The 12,139-nt window shown below is 33.5% G+C and overlaps 1 protein-coding gene across 2 annotated transcripts in view; it reads right to left on the reverse strand.

The window, feature by feature from the left end:
* Cop1 (COP1 E3 ubiquitin ligase) overlaps window positions 1-12,139 on the reverse strand; it is a 119,532-nt gene that overhangs the window by 74,659 nt on the left and 32,734 nt on the right. For both annotated transcript variants that reach the window (XM_057770279.1, XM_057770278.1), the window contains exons 7-9: window positions 8,732-8,791; window positions 7,413-7,489; window positions 2,809-2,866 (exon numbers count right to left, since the gene is read on the reverse strand). In XM_057770279.1, the coding sequence (XP_057626262.1) occupies window positions 2,809-2,866; window positions 7,413-7,489; window positions 8,732-8,791 (195 nt within the window). The remainder of the gene's footprint in view (window positions 1-2,808; window positions 2,867-7,412; window positions 7,490-8,731; window positions 8,792-12,139) is intronic.

Below are 12,139 nucleotides of genomic sequence, written 5' to 3' on the forward strand. Positions count from 1 at the left end.
AAAATATTGTAAAAATGCATTTAATACTTCTAGCCTACTAAAAGCAAAATTTAGCAAAACAATCCAATAGACTACTTCCTGTTTACCTTACTGACTGCCTAAAAGGGAGCTGTGGTCTGCTGTCTTAGCCCAGCGCCACTGGAGACTACTATAACACTATATTCGCTTGCCTAGAAAGGATCACATCACAAGATTCTGAGAATGGTTTTAACTGATTGTAGACTACTTTTAAGCCATCACACAGATTTAAAAGTGGCAACCATCAAAAGTAAAGAATAGCTACTTTACTCATTTTCTTCTTCTACTAGATTCTGATTTATCTTTTTCCTAGTTCATGGAATTTGACAGAAAATCCAAAATAGTGCTATAACATAGTATAATGAAAACATTTTCTTTTTTCCGCCCATCTAAACTTTTCACATTCCTCCAATCACAGACATGCATAAAGACTTTCTACTGCCAAAAGACACACTTAGAAGAGTGTCAAAAACAATCTATAGGATTAAGGCTCACATAAAATGTATAGGAGCATTCAAGAAAGTTGAATTTTACTCAGAATCAGAGTAAAACCATTATGTGGGATAAATTCTCTCATAATAAATCTTAATCTATTCAGAAGTGGAGCTGCGATATAATATAATAGCTAAAATCTTTCTTGCTTAAGTCAGCATGCAAGATGCTCTGGGTTCAAGCCCCAGTACCACAAGCAAGCAAGCAAATAACAAAAAGTCAGAAGAGGAACAAAGGAGTGCAGTGCAGTGTACTGGTGAAAGGCAGCAGCCATTTACACTAATCTGGATGGCAAGTGAAGTAGCAGCCGTTCACATTACTTAGGAAATGTAGTGCTTGTTATTTTCTGTTTTCTGCAAGCAACCGTAAGTGCTTGAAAATTGTGGAATAATGCACTCTGTTTGTTTGACGTTATTAAAGACATAGGACAGCCTTGTCTGATATTTAGCCTGTGAAATTATATTCAAAAGGAAAACATTAAAGCCTTGCTACAAACACTAAACCATTTAGTGCCCAGACTCAGGATCGTCTTTCCTTAATCAAATTGTTATAGTTTTTGTGGCTTTAAAAATTCTACCAACATATCTTACTATATATTATAAAAGACACTCAAGTCAAATGTTTTAATAGCTATAAAGAGATAAGTCACTCTATGAACCTTAATATAATTAAAAAAGTATTATTACTATATATTTTAAAGTTTAGCAGTAGCACACTTGCCTAACAGGCACACAGTACTGGATGCAATTTCATTAGTGTCAAAACAGAACAAAAAGGGTTTAACAAAACAGGTCAATGCAAGATTGCAAAGGAAGATGATAACAGATGTACCAAGTAGTTTCAAAATTATGAAACAGGTAATTATCCAAGTACTTGGGGAGAGAATGAACCCCGAAAGCTCCATATTTCGAGAGTTTTCATTTACGAAAGATAACTTTTCTACATAAATATATATAAATAAGTCAGCATTGAAAACATTTTATTTATGTTTTAAAAAACACTTTCTCTACAAATATTAGATCAAAATAGCATACTATTAATGCTCACTTCCTGGATTTTACAATTATATTATAATTACAACAGACAGCATCTTTGTTTTCAAAGAAACATACACAGAATAATCATGGGTAATATGTGTCTATACCTTAATCCAGGAAGGAAAAACTACAAAATATATCTGAAAGAAAATTAAATACTTTAGAAAGGAAGAACAGCATATATAGGTAAAAGAAAATACCTGAGAATGTGAAGATTTTTAAAAAAGAAAATTTTTAAAAAGAAAAAAATTTAAAAAGATTTTTAAAAAGAAAATACCCGAGAATGAGAAGATTTTTAGTGTTTGGAAAACTATTTGGATTACATAAAGGAGTTCTTTTTAGTAGTCTTTCTACTTTTCCCTGAATCTGAAATTATTTGAATATATAGGGTTTTTTTAAAAAAAAAAATACTCAGAACTTAAAAACTAAGGATAGCAAATATCAACACCCCCAGTCAAAGATGGAAAAAATAAAAGTTAAAAGAATCATAAAATTAATTGGTAAAGATGGGGCTACTGTTAATTTTATTCAAACCTCTAGTTTATATAACTATAAGAAATGCTTAATGTTTTAATATAATGCTACACAATAAATCAATAATTCTACCTTTCCTACCCCTGAGACAAACAATGCCTGACAATATTTTCTTCCTCTTAAGGTCTGACATTAACTCCACAACATTAAAAACACTTCTTAAAAATTCCTACCACTGACAAGCAAATAAGGAAGAGATTCTTGTGTTTTTGTTTGTTTTTCTGTTTTTTTTTTTTCCCCCAAGACAGGGTTTCTCTGTGGCTTTGGAGCCTGACCTGGAACTAGCTCTTGTAGACCAGGCTGGTCTCAAACTCACAGAGATCCGCCTGCCTCTGCCTCCCGAGTGCTGGGATTAAAGGCGTGCGCTGCCACCACCCGGCAGTGATTCTGTTATATATCAAAAAAGAAAAGAAAAAGAAAATCCTAGCCTGGCGGTGGTGGTGCATGCCTTTAATCCTAGCACTCGGGAGGCAGAAGCAGGCTGATCTCTGTAAGTTCGAGGCCAGCCTGTTCAACAAGAGCTAGTTTACAGGACAGGCTCCAAAGCTACAGAGAAACCCTGTCTCAAAAACAGAAAAAAAAATTAAGTCTTACTAAAAGGGGTATGTCATTATCCAAGAATATTTTAGTAAACTAAACTATTATTTTACAAAATAATACAATGTATTACTTTAGAATTTTACCATTCATAGTACGACCAAAACATACTGTCAAATGTATAACTTACCTGAGAAGTCCCACTGAAACCTGAAGGTTGGCTGTATTCTGTAGAATCAATAATACTACTGCAAAAGAAAGAAAGAACAATATAACTTCAGTATTTACATTATTTTAGTAACAGAAAAAGTTGATCTAAAATGTATCGTTTATAAACCCATTTATTTATAATTTTAAATAAACATCTATTACCAATCATTTAATTAGACATCAAATGGCCCATCAACATTTACTCCTCCCAGTTCTTCAAATATACACATCAAGAAAGGTTATGAAATGGGGAAAAAAATATGGCCACTGTACACACACTATTTACTTCCCTTTCCAAATAGGTTAGTAAGGTTTGTAACTTTAAGGAAAAGAGGATTTAAAACACTGGGAAAACATTAGCATGCACTTGATGGCAACAGTTAACAAACCCTGTTATGGCACTAGTGGCCATGTGCTCCTGAGCCATTGCAATCACTCAGTTTCCTCATTGCCAAATGAGGACTATCTATTTCTATGTAAGTTTCCAGCCCCCAAATGGCATGACAAAACCTGGTAAAAGAAAACTATCAAAGGCATAAAATAAATGTAAAGTGACAGAAGTCTTTCTCAAAATCCCAAACCCATATGATACTAGCTTCCTCTGTCCCAGACACAGTCTAGCTTCTATGTTGTTTTTCATGTGGTTACACCTTCTCCTATTTAACTCTAAGACAACCTTTAGAAACTCAGGCTAGTTTCTTATTTTCTTTATCTATTTCATTGCTATTGTTTCTCTGCCATCTTAAAAAAAAATAGGCTTATAAAAACTCCCAACAATTGAAAGGTACTCAAGCACTACAGCTCATAAATGCCTTGAGTTCTAGAACAGGGAAAGTTGAAGTTGAGGCACGAGTATTGGCTTACACAAAAATCATAAATTACTTATCACTGAAAGAACCTAAAAGTTCTGAGAGGTACTTTTGGAGTTTGGATTTTTAATTAAACAGCAAATAACTTGACTCTGGGAAGGCAATTCTTATCTGATTAGCAGTTTCTACATCTATTAAAGATGACAACATGAGACAGAAGTGTGAAACTGGAATGTAGCATTATATACAACATTAAAACACAGCAAACAGTTGCTAAAACGAAATATAAAAATTAGCATAAACCCTCACATTTTTAGAAATATGATAAATCATATAGACTATCCATACGATTTTTAAAAACTATACACTCCTACTATCTACACAGGTCTCAGTTCATTATATTCCAGGCTATTTCTTTAGTAAAGTTCAGTCACAAAGCCAAGAATCTTTATTGACAATATCAAGAATATATGGAATCTTGGTATCAGATAAGCAATTAAGGGCTTCAGTGAACACCAGATAAACTCAGCATATTTTAGTTACAGACACACACACGCACATGTATAACTATAATAATGTTTTTAAAGGCCATGAATTTGAGAGAGAGTGAGAGATAATGGGAAAGGCTGGAGGAGGAGTCCATGAGGGGAGCTGGAGGTAGGAAAGTTAAGAAGGGAATTACAGAATTATATTTTAGCTAAATCATGAACTTGTCAAATCGCTTTCTTCTAATGGAATATAATTAATGTGTGCATTCCCTGTAGCCATGGATGTGTGTGTGTGTGTGTGTGTGTGTGTGTGCGTGTGTAGGAGGTATCACATGCTATTTTTGGTTTCTTCATACAGGTACTACCAGCTGAGAAATACATACAGGTACTAACAGATGGAAGTCTGTATTAAACATGTTTTCTTTATTAATGAAGCAATTCCTAGCATTTCTATGTCACTAATAAAATACACGGCTGTGGGGCTGAGGAGATAAGTCAGTGGGTAGAGTACCTGCTGCTGTGCACACACCACAAGCTACAATCCCACACCCTTCCACACACAAGAAGTACTGACCTCTGGACATTACCATTTATAAAAAGGTTGGACAATGTGCCATATCCTCCCATGGCTTCCATAAAGGCACTTGCATCCATGTACATATGTGTGTAACATACACACACATTTGTAAAAATTCTGAAATGACTATACCAAAAAACATTCATCAAAATTTCAGAGGTAAATGAATCCTGATGGATTTAAATTCTTGGAGTCCAAAATTCTACTCTTTCTGTACTTTAAACAGAATGATTAATTTACTGACGCAATTATTTTCCATCCCAAGTCAGCATAATCAAGAAAGTAAGTCTTGAGGGACTCTCATATTTACAATTTTATCATAGTGTATTCACACAGTGTTTTATGTCTGCTTGATACAATCCAAATTTGGGATAGTTGACCTAAACTCTTCAAGTATTTTAAATAAAGAAAATTAAAGTTTTAAAACAACTTTAATCAATGTTATTATTAAGTTATGAACAAGTAATTAAAAAGCATTTTCTATACTCATTTAAAATTTTATGCCTTCTCATGCCTATGGCATCAAACTAGAGGCAAGGCATAAGGTAAAGAAAGTCACGTCTAGTCCTCCTTGTAACATCCCCAGGCTCAGTATTCCTGAGTTTTGTTCAAGATCTGCTACCTCCCACTTCACTTGGTTGTTTACTTATTTATTTTGCTGCTGTTGCTTGGGGAATTTTGTTGTTTTTGAGAGAGGGTCTCACTATATTGTCCTGGATGGCACTGTGCTCATAGAGATCCACCTGACTCTGCCTTCTCAGGACCAGGTGTAAAATTATCTGTCACCATGCCAAGCTCATGCAATTTCCTTTTCCATCATCATCAATCATAGCCCAAGCTCTCACTCATCTTTCTTAAGTTTTCTAGCTTTTCTCCAGGCTTCCAATGGTATGAAATCAGGAATGACATAAAGTGTCCTCCTCTCCTTCCACATGGACATTGAAAACATATTCAAACATGGTTAGGCTTCACTCCATTAGTTGTTATCTCTTTGGAAAGCCCAACTACCTAGAAACGGAGTATTCATGCAAACATCTAGTCTGCTAAACTGCTCTTCCGAAAGCATCATATTTATGTCATGGACTACTAAGATTGTTATACATTTGCCTGTTTAGCATCTCTGCTAACCTTAATATACATACTCAAAAGCCATAAAGGCATGAGCTTTGTCAGAAAAAAATTCAGCAAACAAAAAAACTGCCTAACCTATCAGGGGCATTCAACAAATAAACAAATTAATTTTCAAGACTCATAAAATCTAATAGACTGAGTATTATAGTAGTTAAGAAATGCTTTCTGTTAAACTGAGTGACATGACAATGGGAATGAACTGCCAGTCTGTTACTGAAATGTCTGTGGTACTGAAAGTTATCATGTCCCTATAGCCATACACACACACACACACACACACACACACACACACACACACACAGCCTGTTATCCAAGACATCATATATCAGAAAGTAAATGATAGGTTAATAACAATATCCCACATTAGGATTGTTGTAAAGAAATTTAAAAAACTGGTAGGAAAAAGGTGAATTACAAGGTGGCTATTGCTCTTATTCGACTATTTTAAACATAAAACCCTGAAGTCCAAAATTTAGATACCACATATTTCATGGAATTAATTTACAGCATAATGTATCATATTCATTTACTTTATTATATAAAGAGTCAAATAAAACTAAGCGTTATTCTAAATTCTAGGGAGATGGAGCAAGAGCTATATAATTATATATAATTCCTGCTGTAATAAGCATATAGATGGTAAGATTTTAATAATTTGTAAAATGGAGTATGTTTTAACTATTTTTGCTTTGTGAAACACTTTTATTTTTTGTAACTTAGGTTGGACTTGAACTAGCTATGAAATCAAGGGTGACTTTGAACTATTCCTCAAGTTTCCATCTCCCAAGATAACAAGAATAAGAATACAAGGACAGGCATGGTAGTATGTGTCCAAATCCCAGCTCCTCTGAATGCTGAGATGAAAGGACTGTGAGTCTGAAACTAGTCCAGGGAACCTAACAAGTCTCAGCCTCTGCTATCCACCTACACACCCACACCACACACCTTGTAATCCTGACACTATGGCACTTGGGAAGCAAGATTCTGAGTTTGAAGCCAACCCAGGATAAATAATGAGAATCATAATAAAAGACTCAGGAAGAGTTAAACTAACACATCTTTCTAATGCCCTCATTTAAAAATTGGGCAGAGTAACCAATGCCCCAAAATACAGTGAGCTGGAAAAAAAAAAGATTTAAAATTTTACTTCAACATTATCATTTTAAGACTGATCTTACTTTGTATACCTAGCTAGTCTAAAACCTGCTATGTAGATCAGCCTGGCTTCAAACTCAGAGATCTTCTGCCTTTGCCTCCTGGGTATTGGGATTTAAAGACATGTGCCAGTACCAAGGCTTTTTATTCATTTCCACTAATATTACCAATTTATGTTTCTAAATTTTGACATAAGATATAATATTAATTTACAAGACATCAAAAAATTCACCAAACTTTTTATCCATCTCAAAATTTAAAATATTGTAACATCTACCCATTAACTTAATCCAAAGGATCATTGGCTATCTGTGTTTCATTTCTCAATGATTTCATCATCTGCATTAAAAAGGCTCCTGAGAACTAGAGTACCATGAACACATAATACAAAATCCCAAACAATTACGAATGTGAAGCTTTGTACCTGTGTGATGGAGAAGGAGCTTCAAATTGAGGCACTGTGCTATCTTCACTGACAGGAGAGTACAAGCCACTCATTTCCTGAAATTGTAATTATTTGAGTTATCATATACACTCCAAACAGAAAATATATATTTCAAAAAAGCATATGGCATTATATTCTGTTCTAGACCCAGGTCCCATCAGTCCCTTTCTGTCTTCAAAACCAAACTTGTCAAAGATTCCTTCCCATAAAGTACAAAAGCAAAGTTAATCTGAAATTAAGAAGTAATCTATTACTAGTGTTAAAGAACTATAAATCCCATTAAATCCTCTTCTAACTAATGAAAGCACTGAATGCAGAAAAACTCAAAAGGAAGTATACCAGAGAGGACATACAGCACATTCTGTACACAGTGAACTGACTACTCATACAGGTGATGATCCATTAATGTATATTAGCATAAATATGTTGGGAAAGTGACTAGATTACAACATTCAAATCTTCAAAGTAAATGACAAAAACTCTCTAAAAGTAATCTACAAATAATAAGAGAAATATTTCTTGAATTAATTACTGACTTTAATAAGAACATAAATTATAATTTTTGCTCATTAACCCAAAGGGGCGATCAGAGATGATCACATAAATTATATCGCTGAATACTATTGATTAGCTTCCCTTTTTACTTATGTAAAAATTTTGTTTCGTGGAAAAACAGCAACTTTGAAAATAAAAACTATAGGCGCATAAAAAGGTAAAATTATTTTTGGCTTAGCTCAAAAATAGTCAAACAGGTAATATAAACATAAGGGATACTGAGTTCCCATTGAATACTATAATACTCATTATCCTTTGACATGTTTTATAAGTCAGCAAAAGGAAGTCATGTGTGTAAATAAGTGCACACTAATTTAAATGTAGCCAAATGTAGACCTCAACTCACAATAGTCTATGAATAGCCCAACAAATTTTTAGAAGTAATCTGTATTTTATTATAAACTCCAACAATATTAACAATGTATTTAAATCACTAAATTATCATTAGTATCCAATAAAAAATAAGAAATAAAAATGTAACATTATTTTTAAAATTAATAAAAGAATGAAACCATAAGTCATTTTTAGAAAATAATGAAGGATTAGCAGGAAATTATTTAGATTGCAAATAGAAAACTGAACAACTTTTGTTCTATTTAATCAAGAATCATAGCAATAAATGTCAATATAAACTTAAGATTACAATTTATCTTCAAAAAAGTATTCAGACTTTGCACCAGCTGAAATGTCAACTAAGATGAAGGTAAAACTATGAAAAATGTGAGAATTTCTCGATTTCTTACTTCCACTCTTTTAATATCCTCTTCCAAAACACTTAGTTCCTTCTGGATCTGTTCCAATTGCTGTAGATTAAAGAAATGGAGAAAAAATTCTAATCTAAACCACAATTTCAGCATCATGAGAAAAAAAATTCGATTTGGATAAAAGAAAAAAGGATACTAAACTGACAACTAAGAGCAAAAATAAGGGGACTGAAAGAAAAGAAAATCATAAGTAAATTTGAATGTTACCATTCAAATAAAGATACTTGTCTATATGGAAACACAATAACAATGACTGATTTTTACAATAAAAATATAAAAATGAACACTAACAATAAAATTACTTAAAAATACAAGATATCCAAAATCTTTCACATTTCCTCATTTAGTTGATTGCTTTCTTAAGGCACATTTTGAAACCCACTTAATTAGTATGATAGTGATTCAGCCAACCTCAAAGCAACTATAAACTAAGCATTTAAATAAAAACATTTAAATATTTGGCTTTTTATGTTGTTCCCATTAGATCATAACCATTTGCATGTATATTGAAAGATTTAATACAGAGATTTAGGATGTTTACAACTATCATAAATCTAGAACATACAGGTATCTCAAATATTATAATATTTATCATATTAAAAGTTTATTTTAGATTTTATTGAGAGATGATCTACCAAATCTTTAGACAGAAAGGGCAAAATTCTGTCTCCATGAATCCCCACACTGCACACTACACTCAGTTCCTGTCTCCTGTCCCCACCTCCCCACAGTTGGGATTAAAGGCATGTGATCCCAAGTGCTGGGCTCACCTTTGTGTGAGCTTTGTTTCTCTTTTAGACAGATTAGATCTTGTGTAGCCCATGGTGGCCTTGAACTAACAGAGACCTTCCTGCACCATGCCATGCCCCAGTCCTGAAATTAAATGCTTGTGCCACCACTCCCTGGCCTGTATGGCTGACTAGTACGGCTGCTTAGCTCTCTGATCTTCAGACAAGCTCTATTTAGTAAAACATAAATAATAAACCACCATATAAGCTGCTTTCCAGAAATTCTAAATACCCCAAGTAAGCATAACTAGGTGTTTTACTTTAACACAAATATATTGAACAATTTAAAACTGTGAAAACTATAACAGATAATTGTGTAATACTGATTGCTAGATTTGAAGTAGGTACTACATATATTAGGAAAATGAGGCATAGAAAGGCTAGGTAATTTGAAGACCGTTCAGTGGTGAGCAAAGAACTGAAATTAGAATCAAAGCAGCCTTCTTATTGTAGTAAGCAAGCTGTCAACCATAGCAACACTGTCTCAAGACAACAGCACCTTATAGCTTACGCCTTAATGCCAGTACGAGAACATTTTTAAAGGTCTCTTAGTATGAGTAGTGTCTACTGCAGCAAAATAAGCACAGTGAATATTGTTTAATTGGTGAATTTATTGATATAAATGTTTGTCACAGCATTCTGCTCGGCATGGAAAACAGTACAATGGAAGTAATGTTCAAAACAGAATCTAAGTAAAATTAGATCTTAAATCAAAGATGGAGCCCTAAAAGACTTACAGAATTTTACAAGAGGTAAAGTCAAAATAAAAAGAGTAAATAATAAGAAATGCTAAGGCTATGAAGAAAGAAAATAATAAAAGGAGCCCATAGCAAAGAATATATTTGCCTACCATCAATTTAATCAAAAAAGATGAATCAAGTACTAGACAGTAGAGAAAGCTAACATTAAAGAAGCAGGCAAAGTAATATACACATTAAGTGGAAAGAGAAGAAAGCCAAATTTAGCCACCAACCCAAGGGAGAAGATATATTCATCAGAGAAATCAATGGTTACAAAACAGTGATTAGTATTATCAAATGTTTTCAATTAAACATTGCATCTACTTTAAGAAAACTTTGCTCATTCATAAAAAGCATAACACAAGCATTTCTACCTTAATTAAAACAACTTGGTAGTCTTTCAAATAAAGGCTGGTTAAGTGGTCAGTTTTCAGTGCCTCAAATTCACAGCATACACACAAACCCACAACTTCCTCTACATTCGTTCCACTGCTATTTCCAACAATCTGTGCTCCATTCTGATATTAAAAGTACTATAGCCCAGCTCACATGAAAGCCATGCACTTAAATGGCTCTCAACCTATTTTACATTCTATAAACAACCCAGTTATTCCTCACCAATTGCTGAAGTCTTTTGTTTCACAGATACTTAAAATTCCAATGGCTTTTGCCAACATAGTACTCTTAGGGTCACCTCTTAAATATTTTAATTCAGTTATTTTAAAAGGTAGCACTCCTAAATATCTTTATGAAAAAAGTATTTTATTCTTAGGGTTATTAAAAAGAATGCTAGAAACAGTTGATATAAAAAAACCTATATCATCAACACAGATAATCCAGATCACATTTGATCATTAATATAGCCAGAAAAAAATTAGTAATTTTTCTAATATATGAAAACTTGAAATATGAGAGAAAATTCTGATGTCACCTGAAATGACACAACAGTCAATTCTTATTTCTGTCTCATCTTTCTAGAGTACCGACATAGCTATTTTAATACATAGGAGCTGCTGTATTTTTAAGATGAATAATAAAAAATAATGGCTAATATCAAATAATCTATACTTTTAAAACCAAGATTTTAGGGCTAGAGAGATAGCTCAGCAGCTAAAGTACTTGCAGTTCTTCAGAGTACTTGTGTTTGATTCCTAGCACCTACATAGCTCAGAACCTTGTGTTAGCTTCAATTCCAGCGATACCCTGCCCTCTTCTGGCCTCCACAGGCACCAGCACGTGTGAGATATACAAACATACAAGCAGTCAAAACATCTATGCACACAAAATGAAATAAAATTATTTTAAAATAAATCACTGTGCATGGTGGCACATGCCTTTAATCCCAGCAGTGGGAGGCAGCCACAGGGAGATCTCTGTGAGTTCAAGACCAACCTGGTCTACATAGGGAGCTCCAGGACAGCCAGGGCTGTTACACAGAGAAACGCTGTGTAACCTGGTCCAAAAACAAAAAACAAACAAACAAAAACTAAGACTTTCATATGGATCTTAAATGAAACAAATAACCAAGGTAAAAATGTTATCCTAATAAATATAAAAATGGTGTTAAAAGTTATTTTTGATGTCAAGCAAGAAATTAAAATGGAAAATTAAAAGAAGTCTGAAGAAAAGAAACTGGTTAGAAATTACATTATTAGATTCAAGGCATTTCCATCTCAAGATATCGATACAGGATATTTCAGTACTAATACATGGGAGACAAAAAATAAACATCTGAGAGAACAGTGCTAAATTTAACCTCTAGGCATCATAAACCCAAAATGCAGACTGCCAGAATAAGACAGACAGAGGTTCAAGTTTGTTTTGGAAATAAGTAGTCCATGAAGGTGACTGCTATCATA

Source organism: Chionomys nivalis, chromosome 5 (genome assembly GCF_950005125.1).
Source record: "Chionomys nivalis chromosome 5, mChiNiv1.1, whole genome shotgun sequence".
In the NCBI taxonomy this organism is placed as follows: Eukaryota; Metazoa; Chordata; class Mammalia; order Rodentia; family Cricetidae; genus Chionomys; species Chionomys nivalis.